General features: G+C 39.9%; 1 protein-coding gene across 2 annotated transcripts in view; it reads left to right on the top strand.

The window, feature by feature from the left end:
- Polr2H (DNA-directed RNA polymerases I, II, and III subunit Rpb8) overlaps positions 1-25296 on the top strand; it is a 323650-nt gene that overhangs the window by 50551 nt on the left and 247803 nt on the right. Inside the window, exon 1 of one of the 2 annotated variants that reach the window (XM_083137708.1) lies at positions 5395-5422. The exons of the other annotated variant lie outside the window; for it this stretch is intronic. Coding sequence (XP_082993834.1) covers positions 5410-5422 — 13 coding nt within the window. The 5' untranslated portion in view covers positions 5395-5409. Of the gene's footprint in view, positions 1-5394; positions 5423-25296 lie in introns of those variants that run through there. 2 annotated transcript variants of the gene reach the window in all.

The following is a 25296-nucleotide window of genomic DNA, read 5'->3' as shown; positions in this document are numbered from 1 at the left end:
ATTGATGGCGCAGAACCGAGTTGATTACACTAGTTAGTGTTGCCAACTCCCATTTGTAGGTTAGCTTCGTCTGTAAAATATCACATGGTGGAATATTCTTGGGGTGAGTTGGCAACACTGAACCGCAATTGATGGCGCTCAACTGAGCTGATTACACTAATCAGTGTTGCTAACTCTTATTCGTAGGTTAGCTTCGCCTGTCAAATATCACATGGTGAAATATTCTTGAGGTGAGTTGGCAACACTGATCGCCAATTGACGTTGCTAGTGTTGCTAACTCCCATTCGTAGGTTAGCTTCGCTTGTCAAATATCACATGGTGAAATATTCTTGGGGGTGAGTTGGCAACACTGATCGCCAATTGACGTTGCTAGTGTTGCTAACTCCCATTCGTAGGTTAGCTTCGCTTGTAAAATATCACATGGTGAAATATTCTTGGGGGTGAGTTGGCAACACTGATCGCCAATTGATGCTGGTGAACCCAGCTACCTCCACTAGTCAGTGTTGCCAACTCCCATTCGTAGGTTAGCTTGGCCTGTCAAATATCACATGGTGAAATATTCTTGAGGTGATTTGGCGACACTGATCGCCAATTAATGTTGCCAGTGTTGCCAACTCCCATTTGTAGGTTAGCTTCGCCTGTAAAATATCACATGGTGAAATATTCTTGAGGTGAGTTGGCAACACTAAACCACAATTGATGTTGCCAGTGTTGCCAACTCCCATTCGTAGGTTATCTTCGCTTGTAAAATATCTCATGGTGAAATATTCTTGGGGTGAGTTGGCAACACTGCGAGAAAGCCTCAAGCGTTGCCAGCTCTTTGCTTGAGGTTAGGTTATACCCAAAAACAAAAACCTTGGTGATTTTTTCGAGTGAGGAGCTGGCAACACTGCGAAAATAAAAAGTAGGTCAAAGGGCTGTTCCAGAACGTAGGGTTCCACCTACTACTAAAGTTAGCTTCGCCTGTAAAATATCACATGGTGAAATATTCTTGAGGTGATTTGGTAACACTGATCGCCAATTGATGTTGCCAGTGTTGCCAACTCCCATTTGTAGGTTAGCTTCGCCTGTAAAATATCACATGGTGAAATATTCTTGGGGTGAGCTGGCAACACTGCGAGAAAATGAGGCTCATGCCTTACGAGAGAAATCCATTAAGGCGAGCCTCACCGAGCCTCATTTTCGGTTTCAGAACCCGGGACACTGCACTACTTTTTAGCAAAGAAAACAAGTAATTACCTTCAAATGACTTTATCACCTTCAAAATAATCACCAGAGGAGGCAATACACTTTGACCAGCGTTTGTACAGGTCTTGGAAACACTGTTGATAGTCATTGACAGTAAGTGTTCACAAAATAAGCGTAACATTTAATTTAATATCCGCGACGTCCTCAAATCTTCGCCTTTTCATACCCATCTTAAGCTTGAGAAAAAGGAAGAAATCAGCAGGCGTTAAGTCTGGAGAATATGGAGGGTGATTGATCACTGTCACTGAATGCTTAGCAAGGTATTGTTGTACAGACAATGCGGTATGAGGCCGAGCATTATCGTGTAACATAAACCATTGGCCAGAATCACAGAGGTCCTTTCTAACCCGCTTCATCCTGTTTCCGAGTCGACCAAGCACTTCCTTGTTTGGTTTTCAGGGACAAATTCATGGTGGATCAATCCTTGGGAATCAAAAAATTGTCTTCGATTTCAACATCCGTGCTTTTTTCCTTTACGGGCGAGAAATGTCCTTTCCGCTGCGCACTCTGTCTTTTTGATAATGCTGCATCACCATAGACTGCCCTTATCATCTGTAACGTTTCGGTAAACGATTTACCCAATTTGTAACAAAACTTTATGTTGTAACGTTGTTCTTGGTGCGGGTATTTTGTACGCCGCCTGCATAAGACCTGCATCTGACGCACGCTTGCCCCGATACCGACTGCCTGTAACAGGTTGAAACATGCACTGACGGGAAGTTTAGATATTGCTGTTTGCAGTGTTGCCAGAATACGGTACCTTTTTATTTGGTTTGGTTATTTTTTTTTGACAGTTCGGTTTCTTTATGGGCGGACCTTGTAGATAATTTAGTTACATGCGATTATTGTTTTTTTTTAGTTTTTGTTAATAAGTATTTTTTTAAAATTGCATACATTATATGCAGGAGTAGACAAAATTAAAAATAATCCAGGCGCTAGTCCCTTTTTCTCAGGAGACAGGATTTTTTTTTTTAATATGGGCTAAGAAAGCCACGAATCCAAGTAAAGCTACACATTTTGAAATGTGACCTAAAACATTTATTGATGAATACAAGATTGGATTAAAAGTAATTAATTATTTTGGTAGTTGGCTATACCAATAACAGCACAAATAACTATGCAATACTTTGTAATACATGTCCGACTCCTCCCATATCACTGCAGATTTTAAAATTCGAATAGCAACAGTGTGGATACTTATTTATCCTCACTATCAAAGGTTCTGGATTAGAGTTCCGATCTGGGCATAAGTGTTCTTCATAAGTTTTTTTTCATCAATTTTATCCAATCACCATTCATTCAATGCCTCCTCGATGGCGTAGTGGTAACGTCGTCGCCTTGTAATCAAGGGCTCCTGGTTTCGATACGCCAGTTGAAGCACATAGTGGTCCGGATTCCACTTAAAACTGAAGGTCCAGTCCTAATTAGCCTATATGTGCATAAAGTGGACTTACGAGATAACAAACAAACCAACATTCTGCCACAAGGCTTTATCTGATCTCCCCGATGGAATTGTCCTGTAATCCAGGTAACCAGGATTCGATTCCCGGTGGAGGCATAGTGGTTCATGTCCCATTTCAAGTCTACAACCCACTTAACCTCAGGTGGATCTACAACAAACTTTGACAATACTCTTTCGGCAAACCTAGCATTGTAATGGTAAAGCGGTATACCTGCTAGCAGCAGATGAGGCTATAACTCTGGTTTGATCACTCACTGACGTCATTTCCTATCACTTGTTTGGAAAGCTCTAAAACCACTCTCGCTGCTGTCCTTTCCCGCAATTTATGGACGCCGCTGGGAGATGGAGGGAAGACTGCGTCAGTTGAACCACATGTACCTTTAATTACCCCGCTATGGTTTCCGAAGGAACAGTGTTTGTTTACGCTTGAGGTACCAAGAAGTGCCAAGTGACTGTGGCCTTGAGAAGTCCGAGCTGTTCTGCGATTCTTGTATCAGCCAATTATCTACCCTAACTTTCCATCTTGCATCTTCTCACAGACCCTGGGTTGTGAAAATGAAGGTGTTTTCTGCGCAAAGCAACAACACGAATGGTGGGATGCAACGATATTTAAATTTTATGAAAGTCAAATAGAGATGGTACTGAGACGTGGCTATACTGGTCGCATTTCCAGCTAGCAGCTGACCTTCATGGCTATATCTGGTTCTTTCTGTCCCCCCCCCTCGTCTTCGGGGGGGGGGGGTCGATGTGTGACAACAAACTCAGTTGCGAAGTAAAAGCTGTAGGGGTAGCATCGCTCTCCCGAAGCAACGTTGCCAAGCGTACTTCTGTTTTTGCCTGTTGCATACCGATATGTGCGTGGTCGTTACGGAATCTTCATTGTCCAGAACTACGTGTGCAGTTGTGCCATTAACCCCCGTTGATGATACCGTTATCAGTGAACTCTGTCGCTTTAGAGTACGTTTGGCAGCATGTAGTGTATCCGACGCCCATGTGTTTCGTTCTTCTAAGAGCGTTCGGTGCCTTGTGACTCGAAAATGCCCGATGTCAGTCGAAGAAAATTCAACTGATCGCTGATTCGCTGTTTCCCAGCCGCCAACTGGATATGCGACCACGACCAGTCTATAGACTGTGTCAAACCGTGTCTCGTGAAGCATATCTCTTCTCGAGATTCAAATATTTGTCTCGTTCTCGTTCTATCGAGCTGGAAGTATCTGTGTGGTTCTCGGGTTCGTTTTGAGTTTCAAATGTCACTCATTTTCAGTCTCATCTCAAAGCAATGGATCCAAAAATGTAAACATATTTTTTATTAAAACAAAATAAAAACACATGCTTGTGCACATTAATCCTAATCAGTGGCGGCGATTGGGTTTCAAAACTGGGGGGCAAATACATTATATTTTCCTTTGGAGATAAGATTTAGCATATTGCGGGAGGGGGAAGTTGCCCCCCTAATTGTCGCCACTGATCCTAGTTTACCGGTGCCGCTTCCTTTGTTGATTATATATGTGCAGCTATTTATTAATTATGAAATATAATAATAACAAAAATTACCATAATTAAGAATGCAATAATCCATTATTGTACAGTGTCGTACACATATTTTATCATTACTAAAACTCACAAACATAATATTTTTCATTAATGCTTCTTTTTATTGGTGCATTTATTTATGGATCCTAATAATTACATAAATCACAGTCATTACCAAACAATTGTACAGTGGGATGCATGAGTATTACCAAGCAAATTGTCCACCACCATCTTTATTCTCTTTGTTTTATACACTGAGAGCTTCGGAAATTGAAACACAATGCCAAACAAACTGCTGACAGCCTCTTCATCAGCATACGTAAAAATCTAGTCTTTTAAAGACGATACAGGAGAGAAATTATTGAAAATTGTCATGGACAATTTACCGAGCATAACTTCTGCATCTCACTATACACTGTCACTGGCAAGTGGGTCTCGATTAGGGGGTGCCTGATTGGTTCAACAAGTGCATTTTGCTCCCTATTTACATTACATTATGAACAAAAATAACACAAATATTGGGAACACCTTGGGAACAATGTAATTTATTTTCATTTTTTTATTAAAATTTTCACAGTCGAAAAACTAGAGGTGGTGGGCCTGATAGCTAGGCCCTCTCTTCCCTTGGGTAAGCTAGGGTTAAACGACACATAATTTGTCAAGTAAATACCGGTATGTATATACTACACGCCAATACCATACATTATTATCTCGTAAGTTTTTCTGTGGCCAAACTACTTAGTACTTGTCGGTTCGGTAGCAGAAGTCGGTAAGTGGTCGACATTCGATCTCAGCACCTACGTTTCAGGGTTCGAGTCCCGCCCTGGGCATTGGTGTTGTTTTATCTTAGGGCACTATTCTCAATTAAAATTATTTCTCATGATTTCTGTTGATTTTTAAAATGCCACTAACATTGCAGTACGGACAGTTCGGAAATATATAAATTTTGATTTGCGATATTTATTTCTCGCTCAGTATTTTCATTTTTTTTGTGTGTGTGGGGGGGAGGGGTAAAAGCAATCAATATGTAATGTTAGGTGTTCACGAATATTTTGTTTTTATCTTTCTTATTGTTTTTTTACAGGTGAGTCCTGACACTTTTTGCCCGTAAAAATTCTGGAGGTTGTTTGAGATGGAGACCCATTAAAATCACCAAAAAGATCTTAATGGCTAGATGTGGTAAGTAATTTAGTTTTTTTTACCACGCTGGTAACTTGGTTACTAATTTGGGGGGGAGGGGGCAGAGTAGACTCGAAAAGTTTTAGTTTGCTCCTCAGGTCCGAGGACGTTAACAAAAGTAATAGACTGAACATTTTGAGGGGTGAAGCAAGTGCCCCTTTCCCCCGCTAAGTTACGCCTATGGCTCGTTTTACTGTGTAAAGGCAATGTAAGTTTATTCTAAAAAATATAAGCTAGTTTATTGATGTACCATGCTTTCTTGCTCTGTAGTTTATTTGTTCTATCACTGGAATAGGACAAATAGTGTAGTTTTTACATAATGTGTGTATATTTTATTCGTCGACCTACATGCCAATGCTTCAGCACAGGTTTTTTTTAAATCCTTTGCGTGATTTTTGGAGAGAATGCTATTTTTAAAGTTTCCTACGCTTTACACAATTTAGTAAATCACTATCTTGAAAACCGTTTGATGAATAATGTTGAAAGTTCTTGTAAAATGCGATGGATTGTGTAAAACAAGTTTTGATATGGGGTGACAGTGCACACGTATTTCTCTCTATTTCGAATATTGCCCACCGTTTCGTGTAGTGTGGGGAGAAGTTATACCGGATTGGAAAATAGATATTTCGAGTACAGAAGTAAGTAATTTAAGAAAAGTTTTCCAAAATATAATTTTGAAGTTTACTATTCAACATTTAATGTAACTAATGATTTGATTGTTTGATATACCCAGCACTACGATTACTACCCGATTGTGGTAATTTTAAAATCAGAGTATTCGACTCCATGATCTTATCACCGAAGGTTCTGGGTTCAAGTCCTGCTGTGAGCATGGGTTTGTCCATTCATTCATTTAATCTGGTCGCCATTATTCCTCGTCGCGGCGATCAACCTGAAGTAGAAGAAAGCGACGTTAAATAAGCAGAGTTCACGTGTATTAGAAAGTCTTTCTAGTGCGTGTGATTCTTATTTCTCCTCCAGATACCACATTGTGCAACAAACCAACCTTGAAAAGGGGGAAAATTAGGTTTTATCGTAGGAACATGTTTTTGTTTACCAGATGCACATGAATTGTTATTATGTACACTCCTATTCACATAAAGTGGCCCACTTTATAGGGCTGAACAGTTGTGCCACTTTATCTGAACCTTAATTTGTTTATGTTTTTTTTATCTAGTGTTTGTTGCATTTTAACATAGACTCGTTGCTGATTCTCTTATATTTTCAAGTCTCGGTTAGTGCCTGATACCTCAAGAAGATGATGATTTCGAATCTATGTGCATTCACTTATGAGCCACTGCGAAGGTTTTTCCAACCATCTGCGTGGGGACTGAGGCCATTGTCGATCTTCCTCCTCTATTTGTAAAGTTATTGGCGTGGTAAGCATAGATAGGGTCATTCCATGCCAAATCATCACAAGAAAATTAAGTTTTCAACCCGACCATCTCAGGTTTTCATAAAATTTGGTAGGATGGTAGAGGACATGAAGAAACTCACAAATGTAAAATTTTAGCCCTCAGTGATACACTGGGTTCGCACAGCAGGATTGACAACTTCATTAAAAATGTCAAATTTATGCTTACAAGGTCAACAACAAGAAAATCATGTTTTCTTCTAATTATGGTACAACTTTCAACTTGGGCTTATTTTGAAGCTAAGAGAGCATAGTTTTCATAAGAAATAGTTTCATATGAAAATTAGACATTTTCACTTGAAGGTCGCAAGATGTGACCTTTAACCTTGAATGTCTAAAAAAATGTTCAATTTCAGTGGGAATAAGGTATGTTGTAGAGGTAAATGTAATCTTTGTTAGGTGTAAGCTTTATTTTGGGATGTCTTTGGGATCGAATAAAGAAAATCTGACAATAGTATATGCTATATTCAGTGAACATCTTACAGTCTAGTAAAGTAATGTCGTATTGGGAACTATTTGCAACAGAAATCAAACAAACTGCCTCTATAGTAAAGAAATATGAAGAATCCGATTTTGAAGAGTTTACCATACTCTGACCGGTAGGATCGCCGCCATCTTGAAATAATGGCGCTAAAATTCACCTTGAAAATTTTTAACAAAAATCTCGAAAAGTGTGAATTGCACACAAAAAGTGAAGATAACCGAAATGTTAGAGGAGGAAATTTACTAAATTATGGTTTTTGTTTGATAGGGTTACCTTGAATCCTAATTCAATTAGAAAGCTCCAATTATTTATTTAGTTTTTACAATTGGCGTAAAAGTTGGTTTCTGACACAAATAACAGCAAATATGTAACAAAAATGTAAAATTTCTATATTTTCATATGAAACTATTTTTTATGAATACTATGCTCCCTTGACATCAAAATAAGCCCATGATGAAAGTTGTACCATAATTGGATGAAAGCTTGTGTATTTTTTTGTTGACCTTGTAAGCATAAATTTGACATATTTTATGAAGTTGGCAACCCTGCTCTACGAACACTGTGTATCACTGAGTGCTAAAATTTTACACATGTAAATTATTTCATATCCTCTATCATCCTACCAAATTTCATGAAAATCTGAGATGGTCGGGTTGGGACCTGTGATGATTTGGCATGGAATGATCCCATAGAGACATTGAATTTTCATTTGCCGTAAAATGTCTATAAGTGTTAGGCTTCCAGAGGGCAAGAAACCACTGCTCTTTGCTGGTGCATGTGTATGCAGGAGGCGCCATCTTTAAAATGACAAAAATAGTGGTGTGAAGCTTACTTGATCAGTGTTGCAGCCTTGAGGTCGTTTTGTAAATAACAGTCGATGTTAATTTCAGCTGCCCTATAATTTTTGTTCGACTTTTAAGGTTTTCGTTTGACCATCCCTCGTATATTAGTATGTTAAACACATTTCCAAATATGATCTGAAAGGATATTTTAAAATAACCCGAAATAAGTGGAAAATTTGGAGAATTCAGTTTATCAAAACGAGAGTGGGAAACCTGAATGTGGAATATGCTTTTTGAAATTCCGGTAATATTTCATTTTGCACTGCGCGGTTGCTCTCGAACGTTGCGAAGAATTGTCACATTGTAATCAAATTAGCTGTGCTAGTTTATTACCGACACGATAGGCATGTTTTGTTTCTTGCTCTTGTTTGAGTCACGTTGGCATGCGCCTCGTGCGACATTGAAGGTGTTTTCGGTTAGTGCGATTTATCCAATCGGGGAAGACCTAGGGGTTTGGTTTTAATTTCTCCACATCCGTTTCCATGGTAACCAACGTCATGATACTGCGTCAGTTTTCATCCGTAACAGAGTTACATATCTGGAAACCCCCCCCCCCTCTCCCTTCCCATCTGCCATTAGTATATCCGCTGTTAGTGGGACATGCTTATGCCGATGGTGCAGTATTGATTTTTTCTTTCATCCAGATTGGAGCTGAGAGGGGAGCTTGCTGTATCTTCATACTGGTAGTGAGATTTAAGTATTCTTGAACAATATCTGCATATATTTATACATAATCATAATATACAGATTAAAGTTCTCCGTACACGATCCAATTGTCATTAATTGAAAACAGTTGAACAACGTTTTTATTGGGAATCTTGAAATGCGTAAGATTCCACTCGTTCACGATCCAATAAATATTTGAGAATAATTTCACATTTTACCGAAAGGTGGCAGTGTGTGCGGCAAGAAAAAGAATTAAATAAATCAGCCACAACAAGAATAATAATTTTCTTTCCTAAGGAAGATTATCAGAAATTGAACAAAAGTAGACACATTTTCTCGGTATTATAAATACAATCTACGACACTGGAGGTCATAATGACATAAAATAATTTAAAAAAATATGATGTTTTAGTCGAACATAATTTATTATCACATCACTCTCTTAAACGAGATACTCTTTTCTACAGTTTAAAGTGGGATCCGAACCTTCATCGGGTATCGAAGCCGGGAGCCCTTGATTACTGATGTTTACTGACTGTGTGCTACACAAGAAAAATGTTTGTTTGGATTAACCAAAAAAAATTGCAGTGGTGAACAAATCGTTTGTTTAAATAGGCATCAACCAAAAAATTGTTTACCAGTACCAAAAGATTTGGTCAAGTTCTATTTGTTTGTCGTAAACAATTTTTTTGTTACCAAAACCAAATATTATTTTGGTAAATCTATCAAAATGGAGCCCATTTGTTTAGGAAAACCAAATAATTTAGTCAAAATTATCAAACGATTTGTTAAATAATTTATTTATAATTACTTATGTTATAAACTGGCTAATTTTAGCTAGGGTGGGTAGTTTTAAGAAACTAACTGATCTCAAAATACACATTCAGAATAGAAAGTTCAGGTAAACTATCCGTTTCTGGAGTGTGTTTGTTTCTTTGCGCCACACTTAGCTTCTACTTATATGTCCAGAATCAAAGAGATTGCTCATGGGAGATTCATTTTATTCACTGCAGTACATTTTCTTCTTTAATTGGTAGCTTTGATGTTCACATATCTTTTGAAGAGTGTTAAAGCACAATTTTTCACTATAATTACAATCAAACGTACTATTATTTGTTGTCCAAAAGCTTATGTTTCTTCTACACATTTTGACAGAACCATGTAGCGGCCGGTGTAGAAAACTCAGTATAAAGTAAGTATATTCTGAGCTTTTTTCAGAATATTAGGTTACACAATAACATAAAGACATATCTACATGAGTTTCAATTTTCGACAAAGGATTTTCATACTACACTCGACGAAACTGGACAATCGTTATTTCAAATTCGAAAGCACGCTCACGCACATATAGTAAATTTAACCAAACGTTTTGTTTCTCTTTACTTACATATGTATAATTTTGTTTACGAGTACCATATTTCGTCTGACCAAATTTTTTGGTATTCTTAAACAAAATTATTTAGTAATTACAAGCAACATTTGGTTATCGGAAACAAAAAGCATAACCAAACAGCTCAACCAAACTTTTTTGGTAATTCCAAACAAACCAGTTTTTTCTGTGTGGACTGAGTTCACATCTCTTGACAAAGATATGAGAATTGTGTCGAAAAGCTTTTCGTAATTAGAAGTTTAGTCAGTACAAGCACAGTTTTGTTGTTATTCAGGGTGCCTACCATTCAAGAAATCAACAGGTAGGTCAAGAAAAAAGTCAAGAAATTATGCTTGTGGTCAGTAATTTTTGCTATTTTTTTTACAGTATAGTGAATTTACATTGTTATATACCTGTACTGGGATTTGATAAAATTGAAAATTTGGAAATCTAAAATTGTATTGAGTTGTGGTTAAATTTTGTTCGCTTTGTTTCTTGAGAATTGCATTCTTGTATGCGTGAATCCAGGATGAAGTGTGAAGCATTAATTTTTACATGCAGCAAGTCTAAATCTCATGTTCAAGTACAGCGTCAGTTTTCATCTTAACCGGCTTTGTGGTAGGGATTTTTAAATGAATGAAAATATATATATTTTCTTAATTTCCAAGTATACCTAAGCCCCGCGACAGGTTAAGTGTGCAGCAACGTTTTGCATTTATAGACCCAAACGTGCACGCAGAATATAGTTCCGCTGCAATACTGACGGGTTTCTCACTGCGATATGAACAGCTCGGTGGTTGAGGCAAGACTGGCACGGGAGATGCAGTGTCGTTCTCAAGCGGATTAATACATAAAACCTGCTGCAAACTTAACTTGTCGCGGGGCTTAAGTAGGGCCGATTTAAAAAAATGTTAAGAAGGAGAGAAAGGTCAAGAAAAAGGAAAGGGAAGACAAAAAAAGTTAGGAATTTTGGATGTGTTATTGGTTCCGTTTATTTACACGCAAAAAATCGACTCCAATCATGATCCAAATTTCCCGTGATTGGTCGACAATCATTTATGCTTGCGATGACGCCTCAGCATTGCAGCAAGAGGCTGCGCGGGGCTCTCTTTTCAGCCCATAAACTGCCTCCGAGTGTGAGAGGCCAGGTGGAAACCTTGGGCCTAGTGTGAGTGACTGCCTCACTGTCATCGGCCTAGCCGAAGGTCGGGCGCACTTCTCGATCCGCACTCCGAACGGTCGGTCGTCGGTTTCCCTTTCCGAGCTGCACCTCTGGCTGGAAAGGATGTCCTGGCGCGAAGCCAAACCAAGCAGGTATCTGCAGATACGTTGCCTTTTCTTGCCAGAGCGTGAAAGACGTAGTTCCAGGTCGAATGGGGGTATTGATCGTTTGGACGCATCGGACCCAAATCTCTGGACACAGCAGGATATACGTATGTAGGGTGTTCGGGGAAAGGCACGTAAGTCACAAGCTGCGGTTTTCGGTTGGCACACTAAATCAATGAAAGAAAATATTATACGTATAATTTTATCTTTGGCACGTGTAAAGATTCTAAACACTGATGACCCAACATGTGTTTGCTATTAAAAGGAATAAATATAAATAACTGTCTTCTATAAAATTACATTTTTGTGCTTTCCCCCAAACAGTCTATATATTCAGTGGAGGGGCAAGCAAGGGATTTGTACAGCCGACGGCAAGGAAACTGTCCATCGCTATTTTCATTCTATATTTATTCTACAGGTGCGAAATCATTGAAGATTGGTGGGGGGGAGCAAGATCTTAATCTACAAACACACACACACATACAAGTAATTTAATATATAAAATACATTATTATTATAATTATTATCGAGTATATACATATAGTTTTACATATATCAGATATTTATAAAGTAGCAAACTTATTCCTTTACTGACTGCTTAAGGATATCAATAAATTACAAAATAGTTAAAATATTTTTTATTTTAAGTTTTTGTTTAGTGTTTGCTTTCTATTAGTGTAAATCAATTAGATTTCATAGTTATATTTGTCTTGAATTGTTATTGTGCCTTTATTATGCATATATTATATCAATATAACATTTGTTATTGGTGTAAGATCTGTAAATGGTATGTTGAATGAGATAGAAAGTATGCAACACTCACAAACACATTACTTAGTGTGTGTTTTCGATATTATCCTTAGTAAAGTATATTTGAATTAAAAAATAATAATTGTTCGCCTTTTGTTGTTATAACAAACACCCCACCCCGGATATTTTTGGTGGGGGGGATCTTTGAAGCCAAGATCCCCCCCCCCTAGGATTTCTCACCCTGTGTTTGAGGAATGGAATTCTATTGACACGAAGTTGATGTTCCCTCTGCTTATTGACGTTTTTATTTCAATTCAAGATCGTCACATTGTTGAAAACAGATTGAATGAAAATGGTGATGGACAATTAGCCTACTAATACTTCTTCCGTTGAGTGTATAAAATGTACTCTCCCCTGTGCAGTGCTTGAGTTATGTGAATACCTGCGTGAACAACTGTAGTCTATATCCTATGCGTAGGCATATGCGTAATCTATGTAGTTGGAGCGCTGGTGCAACGGGTGGCTTGTGAAGGCGCTCAAATGTCAACAGCTCTTCTAAACAGTACATTACTTACTTTATTCCTGCGGATTTTCGCACAGTTTAAGATATGACTATCTAGGTCGAATCTCAAATACTTGATTTGTTTTATCTCAAGTAGCTTCCCAGTTGTCCTAATCATGCTGGGCTAACCGATATTAACACACAAGCCACATAGGAGATTATACTAAATGAGAGTCCAGGCCAGTGTCTTTTTCTAAGAGGATCATCTACAGGCTAGATTGGTTCAACTCTCCAACCATGTGCTGCTGAAATCTTACCGACATGCACCCCTTGGCGGAGTGGTTAGAACATCACTGTACGACGCAAAGGGTCCTAGGTTCGAATCCCGGCATGAATGTTCTTTCTGATGTTTCCATTATCAATTTCATCATATCATTCATCCTCATCAGTCAAAAGTGGCAGAAAAGCTAAATAAAATAAATCACTCTTATCGGCATTCATGACTGCCTGTGAAAGTTGCCTAAGAGGTTCGTCTACAACAAAGGAAGTGAGATTAGACTTGTCCATCATTAATGTTCACATTTCAGCCATGAAAATTACCAGAAGTGTACAGTCAGTGGCAATAAGGAAATTCTCGCTTCCCTGCAAGGAGATGTGTGTGTTGCCTAACTACAGCATTTGGAGAAGTTGTCATTGGAAATTTGCTACTTTCAGGATATAGGTGTCCCATTTTTATTGCTGGCGACTCTACATAGAAATTTGAGTTGGCATCTTTTTAGCGCAGTCATCATGGGAAACGATGGTGCATATTTTCGTATGGTTTAGAAATCGATGTGGAATTAAATACTGCAGTGAAGGGCACCTGCAGTATTTTGTTATTCATGTAAGGCAAAAGTAGGAGAGTTTGCATGTTTGGAGCACTCAGGTTTGTTAACACAAACTGATTGATTTGATTAGCATTATGTTCCGATTAGTGCTCTGGTTTCTGCACGCAAATGTTACATAACTATGGACGAAATATGTACTGTGAACATTTTCTTCGTAGATAATGAAAGTACTTAACCCCTTTTTTCCCCTGGCACACATATGCGTTCATAATACTTTGCTCAAATGTACAAATTTAAATAATTGTTAATTTATTTTCCCACGAAGTAGTACACGCTGCAACGAAATCTGGTAACAGCAGTCGCTTTCCTCCCTCCACGCGATCTCGTTCCCTCTCGTGTCCATTGGTGGAGCCGTCTGGCGTCACTACTTGCGCAGACAGTTTTTTCGTTCGCTTGCTCCAGTGTAGCTATATTTTCGTTTCTACATAAGTCTATTCAACTATTGATAATATCTAGACAACAACGAAAGCAAACCACACGAATATTCACGTGAATCCTCTACAAGGAATTCTAAGCACATGTAAGTTTTTCAGATTTTAAAATATCATAGCTGCTTTTCGAGGAGAGGATACATCGGAAACTGGCGTCAGCCAAAGGTCCAGCTGAGCCTTAACTCCACCATCTTCTATATATATAAAAATGGATATGTGTGTGTGTGTGTGTGTGGGTGGGTGTGTATATTTGTTTGTTCCGGCATAACTCTCGAACGCCTGGAGCAATTTCAACCAAACTTGGTACACGTTTCACTTGCAATCTGGAAATAATATTTTGGGGTAAGACACCCCTGGCACCCATAGGGGTGGGGTAGGAAGGGGTGACATGTAAAAATAATCGAGAACCACCGATATTAAATTCCGCAGAGACAGACATCCGTGACTATGCAATCCGCACAACGGTAGTGTTTCTCGGGTTGTCTAACATTCAGGCTGTGTTGCGAATGGAATCCATAGTTTTCGTGACACTCCCAATGCGGTTCAACTTCAAGTTCATCACCTGTCGGCATGGGGGGTGATAGGGGGTGAAAAATAAAATGCCACAAATGACCTAGATTGGCGTCGAATCCATAGTTTTCGGAGTCGCTAAGCTAATTGGTGACATTCACGATCACGTTTAAAATTAGTTACATTTTACACTATGGTTAGAATTCATTATTTTCCTGTCTAATACAAGATTGGGATAAATAAATACCCGGACAACGCCGGGTAATCAGCTAGTTTTAAGTAAACAATAAATGAAATGAAAGTAATTAAATCATGTAAAATTGTCCTGTGCATCCTTACTTCCATGTGGCGTAATTCGGGTTGCATATGTTTAAGGATATTGTATCCACATTCCAATTTTATACGCAAGTGATTTACCTCCTGTATAAATGAAGCACCACAGAGTTACTGCAGAGGCCAAAGGGTATTACGCAGTTGAATCCTCGTCGCTCTTAGTATCATGGTCCTGATGCGTCATGTGCTTCCATATTGATTTCCACCAAAGTTTTATGCCCTGTTTTAGGGGCGCTTACGTGGCGTCTCCTTGTTCAGTTCTCTCTCCTCTTGTTTTCCGATTCCCTGGCGAAGAGGGGAAATAATGGACCCCCCCTTTTTATTTATTTTCTTGCAGTGACGAGTCCAATTCCAGCGCGTGGTTTATTTTGAATCGATTCCATTTTTTTTTTAAAGTATGTCACAAATAGCTGCCGCAAATAAATTCTGTGAAACACCCTGATAAATGTGTAACAACAAATATGCAAGTCTACAATACTGAAACTGAACGATTGTAAACGATGAGGCGCGGTACCTCATCATTTAGCTACCATGCGGAAGACCCGGGTTGGAATCCCGGGGCATGTTATGTGGACCAGGAGTTTTTCAAGTCATTTCCCTGTTTCTGCGCGGCTCTGAGGCCCACCCAGCCTCGTGTAAATGTGTACCTGGAGGCAGCCCTGGGGGGGGGGGATAAAAGCGATTCTGATCACATCCAAACTATGGCCGAGATCAAGAATATGTGGAGCTCTACCTCAACATCATCCCATATGCATATGTGCACACGCACAGGGATACCTTTACCCTTTACAAATTTCCAAGTGATCAGCCTAATTTTCCTCATTGTTTTTTTTGGAAAGTAACACAGTTTTATAGGCATTTATGTAGTCACGGACACTTCTGCCTTGTAACAATTTAATTGAAAGTTAATGGCAGTGTTGTTCTAACCCAGACGTGTCCGTGACTGTACATACCTGTCAGAGTTCCTACTGGTCTGGAAATCCCATGTCTAAAGAGTCATAGAAAGCTTATATTTATGCTCAAAGAGGCTAATCAGAACTGGAATGATCCGAATCACTGTTCAATGTGCCTCCACTCAGGATCCAACCAGAACCCTTTCATTACAAGACAACATCAGTACCACTACGCCTTCGGGAAGGCCCTATATAATCAGGTGATCGTAATTAAATATAGCTGTTACATTTGCAATTAATATGGATCTATCGTATATTTTGAAACCCTAATTTGATGCCACAGGTGGTCGTAAGTGAAAAGAAATACTTAAAAATACTAGTACCATTACTTTCAAAAAAATTAAATGTATTTACTGTAAACGAAGTCAAGCTGGGTTAAAACAAAAGTGAATGATCTTCAAATTGTTTGCAAACTATTCGAAAAGGTTAGGGAACCTGTTTTGGCAAAATGAGTGGGAACGCTGATATAGGATATAATCTAGTGGCACATAAAGTTGCAATTGTTGGAATATAATTCTATCAAAAATCTACAAATAATATCTTGTCCACTTTTGTTCTCAACTGTACTTTGAGCGTCCTCGATCCCCTAGTCACCTTGTAATCAATGGGTCTCGGGTTCGATACCCGGTGGAGGTAAAGGTAAAAAGGTAAAGTGCTCCCCTGTGCTTAGCACCACGCCATGAAGGCGTATAGGGGGTGTGGGGGTAGCGCCCCAAACTTTCTTGATCCGGTCATGAGTGGGGTGATGTGATCAGCATCACGTCCCTGACCGCCTTTACCCCCCAGGGTTTCCCCCAGGTACCCATGTTATTCGACGCTGGGTGGGCGCCGGGGCCGCTTCCATCGTTAGAAAAGTTCCCGGATTTGAACCGGCCGGGGATCGAACCCGGGACCTTGAGCATGGTAGTCGGACGCGTTACCGACTGAGCCACCGCGGCTACCCGGTGGAGGCAGATTGATTTAACGATCCCTCTTTAAACTGTAGGTCCAGTCTCGATTAGCCTTTTATGCATAAATTGGCCTTGGACACAAACACAAAATCGCAAGAAAATGAAAAATATTTACAAGAAATATACAGTTTACATTAATATTATCCAGGATTCGAACCCGGGTCTTTTGGGTGGCGAGATCGAAAATCGACCATTTACATTGATTGATTTGGTTTCGCTTTTCTGCCACTTTGTTAATCGCGAAGATGAAGATGGGTGATGATACGATGAAGTTCATCAAAGGACACTCGCAAGCAACCATACCCAGGATTCGAACCCTGGACCTCTGGCGTCGTGGCGCGCTGCGCTAATCACTCCGCCGCTTCCGTACTCGCCCCCAAACCGTCCATGAAACTAATATGCGTATTAGTATTACTCTAACACCCTTCATACTGATAATAACAGGCACGAACGTACAAAGTGTTGACAATGTCTTCCTTAGATCAATCAATCTCCGTTTAAATGGCCCTTTTCGTCATCTGATACCACTAGGGTGCATGCCCATGCAACTTGTAATCAGCCTCAACGACATTAGATTTGCACTTTCTGAGCCGCTCTGCATAACAACGCAGTTTCCTTACATGCGACAGATGGGGCCACCTCTGCCCCTTTGACATTACCAAGCATTGAAAGTGCGGACTTTTACTCCTTTTTCTAGCGGTTTGCAACCATGAGACCTGAAGAAGCGCTGAAGAGTGGGTGGCACTGGGGCGCAGGCGCCTAACGTTGCAGAGCTTGTTTTGTTCTACCCTCCCGTTTCACCTTCTGATGCAATACTGTGAGTATTGATTGTCCGGGACCTTATTGCGCAGTTGATTTCCCTCTCGCTCTCTCTCTCTCTCTCTTTCAACTGGGATGACCTGACCCAGGCATATCTCGGAGGACGGCGGACAGGTCAGGATGGAGAGGATGCCGCTGTTCGGGAACACTAGGAGAAGCTGTTGGGTTGCCAGCCCGTCTTGAGAGGTAAAATCTTCTCCACCGGATCCTGCCAGTATTGGCACTCTCATTTTTTGACCTAGTTTTGATGCAAATAGCTGCATTTTTTGTTTTTGTTTACTTGTTATTGTTTGCGAGACGCTGATTGACTCCTGTTGCCCGTGTAGGCTTGCGTACAGTAGTTGTCAATGCTTGTATTTGCTTGTGTCGTTGACAAAATAGGCTGTCATTCGCACACGAAAGTCCGATGAGCTATCTCGATTGACTCACGGTATTGTCAGCTGTATTGTCCAGGTTTGAGTCCTGACCTGTACATTGGTGCTCCTTTGCGAGTGTCTCTTCATCAATTTCATTGCCATTAATCATCATTGTCGCCGTTAGACTAAAACAAGAAGAAAAATCGACGTAAAATAAGATAAATAAAAAAAACACCATCTTCCATATGTTATTTCCATTCTCTGAAGCTGATAAAATATTTCAGTTCATTGTAATTCTTAGAATACCGGCATTTTCTGATGCATTTCCCACTCCTCCTCTATTTCGATTTTTTTGTCTCTTTTCCATGTGACCGTAATTAGAAATGTATATGCGCCGACCTCTGTGGCGGAGTGGTTAGCATAGCGCGCTACAAACCAAGGGGTCCCGTGTTAGAATCCCGGCATGGGTGCCGTATCATCATTCATCATTCACCCCGTGGCGCATGGAGGAAGATTCAAGAAAGATATGAAGAAGGAAATTAAAATTAAATGCAACTTTATGACGGTTTTTAACGATTTTTTTATTGTTATCTAATGTAAGACTTTCTGTTGTTATCTCCTTGATAATTGTCTATGTGGATATTGTTTAAATGGAATACCAATGAATGATTTGAATAAGAAAGCGTGGAAACGTCACGAAATTTAAGGAATTTCAACATTATAATCCAAATTTCATGAAATAAGCACTATTGTAACACGAACAGTTGCAAAAGATAATAATTATCAATTAATTCCAGCACCACAAATTATGAACGTGATAGAAATCATCTAGTAGCCATAAGGCGTGTATTATGAGGTCCCTCGGTCGATTCCCGGCAGATGCCAAAATCGTATATTCCCCTGAATTGGATAGAACTTAAAATCTTATAATTCTTCAGATTAGACCCTTCGTCTATCGTGGGGAGCAACCTTTTGTCTTAAATTGTATGTAAACAGTCTGAGAGTAAAGTGTTCATTATTTCGGGAAAACTGTCCAGTAATAACATGTTGTTCACTTTCAAATTTATTTTATTACTAAGATAATAAGTACGTATATTTTGAGGCAGTGGCGTGCCCAAGGGGGTGTTGGTGAACCCCCACTTTTGGCCCAGTATTCGTCCAATCCAGGAAAAGGTGCCAAAATGAGGGCTGACTAAAAGAAAGTACACTTAACCCCCCCCCCTTCCGCTTTCGAAAATCCTGTTCACGCCACTGAAGTGTGCATTTCTTTTCGTTGCACCATTTTACAATTATGTCTTGCACGGTGTTCTAATAAAAAGTGACGATTCGGAAAACCGGATGCAATGTACAGAAATTATGTGTGGGGTTCAGTATATTGTAGCCCAACGACGGTGCAATTTTGATAGTTATATCTTAATTCTTACTATTTATTTATTACTAGTAACATTTTTAAAATTACAATCAATAAAATTTTGTTTCTAAACAATTTGAATATACATATTAGCTTGTCGTACATTAATTACACTAACAATACTATAGCAATATTGTCGGAGTAAGTTTTGGAATTTTAAAATTTTATTACACAATTAGTGAAAATGTTAACTATACCAATGAAATGGGTTTGGACCCGTCTTTGTTCTACTAAGTTGCACGCTAGACAATAAATTTACAGTGTTGCATTCTGTGAAATTCTTGATAATGTTTAGTCGGCTATTTTTGAAATCCAATTTTCTTTTGATATTGGCTGACAAGTCGCGTGGGCCGACGAGGCCACAAGAGTTGCTATGGTTGACAATTCCACCCTTTCCTTCTTATCACTAGCCAGGGAACCGATACTTTCTTCATCTTTTGCTTGCGTAGGTAGCTGAGGTCAGCTTGCATATGCTTTGAAAGGTTCTAACACAATTACTTGGTACATTTGGAGTTTTTTTGCACATAAGTGGCATGAACAGTTTCCGCTGAAATCTTTTTGTAATAATATGAACTGTATCCAATACTTACTCAAGATTTCAACATGAAAAAACACTGCGTTTTGAAATAACGAAAAATTGATGACTTATTACTCTTCTTTTATTTGAATCCCCTCCCCCCTCCTATTTTTCTATCTTCTTAGATTTGGTTGATTTACTTCGCTTTGCTGCTACTTTTTGCTAATCGCGAAGATTTCTCTCAAATGTATTTTTCTTTTCCTCCCCCCCCCCCCACCACACACATACACATATACCGGGTGGTGCATATTGTATCTACCAAAATCAGTTGGCAACTCTGTCGGAACGCAGATGAGCATACGCAGAAGTCTCCCATGCTTATGAAGAAGCATGTCTGGCAATCAGTCTGCCAAGGAACGTTGGCCGGTTCAGACGTGAATCGTGGCAGTGGTGCGTTCATCCGACTGTACCGAGAAGCACCAGGACGCTAGAGAACACGCCTCCTCCGACCTGTACACTTCTGTTTCTGCAAACTGTCATTGGCTTTCTATTGTCTGACCCATCGTATCATGTGACACTGTGGCACGGGTTGATGGCAACCTTCATTGGACCGTCGTCGCAGTGCTTGCTCGAATGGAACCCTTTTGGATGAAAGCCTCCACCTGCCACGATTCTTTTCTGAACAGGAGAACATTCCATGGCAGTCTGATAGCCAGATTTGTATCTGCATAAGCATGAGAGACTTCTGCGTATGCGCACCTGCGTTCCGACAGGGTTGCCAAATTGATATTGGTAGATACAATGTGCACCACCCGGTATTGTTTCCATCACGAGTGCCAAACAATTAGCAATCAGAGGGTATTTCCTTCCCCACTCCCCTCAGATAGCACTACACTCTGTATCCTATATCTAGTTTACAACTCATAAACATGACGTCACATATTTCAGAGCACAAGTGGCGTAACCCCACTTTTCATAAAAACCGAGTTCCTTATAAAATTCTTGCTCATAGAGGCACGCACCACTCACTATATGCTCCCAACAGCTAAACATAGTACTAAGTTACTTAAATGTGCCTTTTTCTCAAAACTGTCTCGAATGGAGTTACGTCACGTGTGCTCTGAACCCCTCATTATCCCACTTGCGGACACAGTATTTTAAAAATAATATTTTCCACCCCCCTTAGGAAATATTCTGCATGCACCCTCTGAGTACAACAAAGCGTTCCCTCCTTCACGGTTTTCCTACCTGTTTCCTCGCGTGTTCCAGCATCCTGGGTAAAATATTATTTATTGGGCATGCGGATGTCGCCTGGATGAAAGGGGTAATCGCATTTCTGTGTCTGTTAACAAGATGGCGCATTTACTAATTGGTTTACTCTTCCTGGTAATGAGACACGTTGGGTAATTTATGAGCGCAAATCGACATGGATTTCCCTCGGAGTGTGTGTAATTGCATCGGCGTAACTCAATTCGACACCCGGAAAAGAAATGTGCGAGCCATCAAAAAACGTGTTGCATTGATGTGAACATGTCTTTCCCTTCTGTCGTGTTACTGTACGGGCGTTGTTTCCGGACACTGAAATCCGATCTCTGTGTTAAAGGCATTTATTTCCGCATATCGTCGATGTTTCGTTTATTCTCCACCCCCTCCCGTCTACGGGAAATGGGTAGCTGTTCATCTAGGTTTGAATCCTAGATAAACTATGTACAAGGGTCGTTTAAGATTGACCGATACTTTTATTTCAAGAAAAAAATTGGAAAGTTCTACAAGCACCAAAGTGTGTGCTGAGTCCTTTCAAGGAAGTCGGTCGACTGCTGCCATAGACGCTGAAGGACATCTTTTGTCAGTGCTTCATCCGTCTTCAATATCTTCGCCGGCCCCCATGGCAGAGTGGTTAGCACGTCGTGCTACGACGCCAGGGGTCCCGGGTTCGAATCCTGGCCTGGGCATGGAGTGTTGTGAGTGTTCATGTATCAATTTCATCATATCATCACTCATCCTCATCTTCGTAAATTAGCCAAAAGTGGCACAAGAAGCGAAGTAAAATCTATATCTTCTCTCTCATATGCTCTTTAAGCAGCTCAGACAAATCTGATAATCACTGAGGGCTAAGTCCGGAGTGTTGCTGTCAAATTGACCATTTGGGGCCGTGCATTGTCATCGTGAAGAATGATATTTGCAGACAACGTGCCCGCTATTTTCTTGCGAATTGCATTACGTACGGCACCCCTCATCAATGTGCAAGAATACTGGACATTAATCATGACACTTTCCCCCCAAAAATCCACGTAAAGAACACCTTGCATGCCCTGTGTCTATGCAGTTCATTCGTCAGCAGACAAAACGGAACACCCTAAATTAAATCACAGATACACCACTGAGTGAGCATCCCCCCCCCCCCCTTCCCCAAAGTAGAAAGGTTAATTCGCACTCTGAACGCAACAGCAAAAGCAAATCACATGAAGATTCACTTGAATGCTCTAGAAGGAATTCTAGGCATATGCAATTTTTAAGATTTTGTAATATCATAGCGGTTTTTCGCAAAGACGGGAAAATTCTAAAAACTGCCCTGGCGTCGGCCAAGGTCCAGCAGTGAGTCATCCTTGCTTGTAGTGATCTGTTAAACGTATGTAGCATTGAATTCATCTTATTTTAATTCTCATTGGCACACAGTTAATATAATGCGGTATTACACTTGGAATGCATTACCGCCTTCTCCCCCCAACACTTGCCCAAGGTTAAGAAAGAACGCTACGTACAGCGCAAAACAAAGAACAGGAAACAATCCTGGGAAATCAATTCGACCGGGAATGCCTGCCCTTGACTATAATCCGCATATTCATCGCTTTCTGAAAAAAACAACCTTCGTGAGGAGCTGAAAATGGTTTCTGCCAAACAAGCAAGCTAGAAACCCACTAATCAATCAGTCATAATGTAAAATCGATCATAAACTCTGTTGTGTCAGTCTCCTTGTTTTAGTTCCATTTATTATCACTATTTCGATTAGTGTCCAGGGAACGAATTGTTTTCCAGTTAGACCTGACGTGCGTCATTTGTAATGGAAGTAATGAACGGCATCTGCGCGAAATGTTCACTGGCCGTGTGAGATGAATGCATAGGGGTAAGTTAACTGCTTAGCCGTATGTTAAAAAAGTAACAGTTTTACGCGTTAGCAACATAATTAATTTTGATGTTGGGATTATCTTCTTGTATAATATCTAAGAAACTCATTCAATGTTTTCTGCCCAGGGGCAGGTCTTTCCTTGCAACCTCCATGCTGTTCCATCTTCAGCTCGTCGCTTTGCAGCAGAGTAGAACCCATTTATTTTGTTGTCATTCATTTGGAATCTTCCCCGCATTCCTTCAATATCATCCTTTAGGATATAGTTTCTTCCCATCCAGTAGCCCCACCAATTTATTTTTCTCTTCACGATTATCTCCAGCAAAGGTTAAAATACACAAAACCGTAATTTTACCTCTAGTATTATATGGATGTGAAACTTGGCCCCTTACATTAAATTGAGAGTATTTGAAAATTTAATCCTTAGAAAAACATTTAGACCTGAAAGGGATGAGGAGACAGGTGAATGGAGCAGGTTAGATAATGTAGAAGTGCACAATTTGTATTCCTGACCAGATATTATTAAAATAATTAAATCAAGAAGACTTAGGTGGGCAGGCCATGTGGCACGACTGGGAGAGGATTGAAGATTCTTGTTGGGAAATCTAACAGTAAGATACATGTAGGAAGGCCAAGACGAAGATGGAGGGATAACGTTGAGATGGACCTAAAGGAATCTTTCTAAGGATAGGGACAGATAGGCGGCTTGTGTTGCTGCAGCCACAAACCTTCGGGTTTAAGAAGACTAGAGAGTTGGTTTTGGGATTCGAACCCTGGATGGATCAGTCGGCCACGGATGTCGGCGCATATGTCCCTCTGACGTGGAAAGAGTGATCTTTTTACAAGGCAATCAAGTTTCGCAGTTCTCTATCACGCAGTACACCCTGGAAAATACAATTTTATGCTGGCGATGCCCTGACTCGTAGACTCGCAGCCAATGTAGTCCTGTAGTGTGTTGTGTCCCCTCCCCCCTCCTCCCACATGTGTGTGCTTAGTACCCGTATACAACCTGGGCTCTTTTTCTAAGTGTTGATATTTTAGATCTCTGATATGTGTTCTCTCTGTGTCTCTTATTTCAATTGTTGTTAGGTCAATACATAGCAATCAATTTCTCAATACATTTTCCCCTTCACTTATAGGCAACGAGACATACTAGACCTACGAGTGAAACATGCTTGATTACTCTGGTACAGTCACGAACACTTTTGGGCTGTAACAATACCATGAACAACCCAGAAGTGTACGTGACTGTACATCCACAACAATTAAGAGCCACTGAAGTAGGGATGCTTGTACTGTAATTTGAATTTTTACCCTCCAAGTAAAACAGTATCATGACTGACCATGTTTGCAAATGTGAAACATCTTAATGTCTTCGGGGTGTTTTTCTGTTATCTCCGGAGATGAGCCATTTTTACCTTAAAGCGTGGGAGAGCGAAAAAAAATTGCAACATCTGCAACCGTGGGTGTCAGCAGCGGTGTGACGTCAGCGGTCGATTAAGTGCGTGGGTTGGTAGCCCTGCTTCCTCTTGTTGTCCCATCTTCTCCCATTCACATGTTTGCTTCGTTGTAATTTTGCTTTACCAGGCTGTGGCTTGATGATAAAGCGCTCGGGGCAAAAAAAGAGTAAATTATAAAACCATATTTTGCCTGTTTACAACATGTGGGGGTGTGATCGATTTTTGCGGGCAGTATCGTCAGCGTATGCTCCTCGCTTGATGTTCATGGAGCAAATGTGAATATTTTTAGAGTAAAATTCACAAAGATTTATGCAAGAATATAATATATTTGCGTAAACAAAATGCAGTTTCAGAGCCACTGGTTCGAAAAATATACAATGAACAAAAATATTAATCTTCATATATACAATTATACAACCAAAAGTTTCGTGTGACGTACTATGCTCTAGCGTATACAATTGAATATCATTTGAATGTCACTATAATCGTAAACACATACATGTAAAATATCCTTGGTAGTTTCAATGATAAGATTTAATGATTTGGTTTATTTTACTTCGCTTTTCTGCCACTTTTGGCTAATCGCGAAGATGATGATGTATTCGCGATTAAAATTATCCGATATGCCATGTGGTGGGATTTTCCGGAACTACTCTATGTAGGATAGGAAGTCGTTCAAAGCATGGGAAATGTTCGAAAGAGTAACGTCTACTGTTCAGTTTCTTGCTCTAAATCGTTTTGTGGGTCAGGACAAGTGAAAAGTTTGCATG

This window comes from Lepisma saccharinum, chromosome 16 (genome assembly GCF_977018435.1).
Source record: "Lepisma saccharinum chromosome 16, izLepSacc3.1, whole genome shotgun sequence".
In the NCBI taxonomy this organism is placed as follows: Eukaryota; Metazoa; Arthropoda; class Insecta; order Zygentoma; family Lepismatidae; genus Lepisma; species Lepisma saccharinum.
The sequence above is the reverse complement of the archived record's forward strand: the minus strand, read 5'-3'. Positions and strand labels throughout refer to the sequence as shown.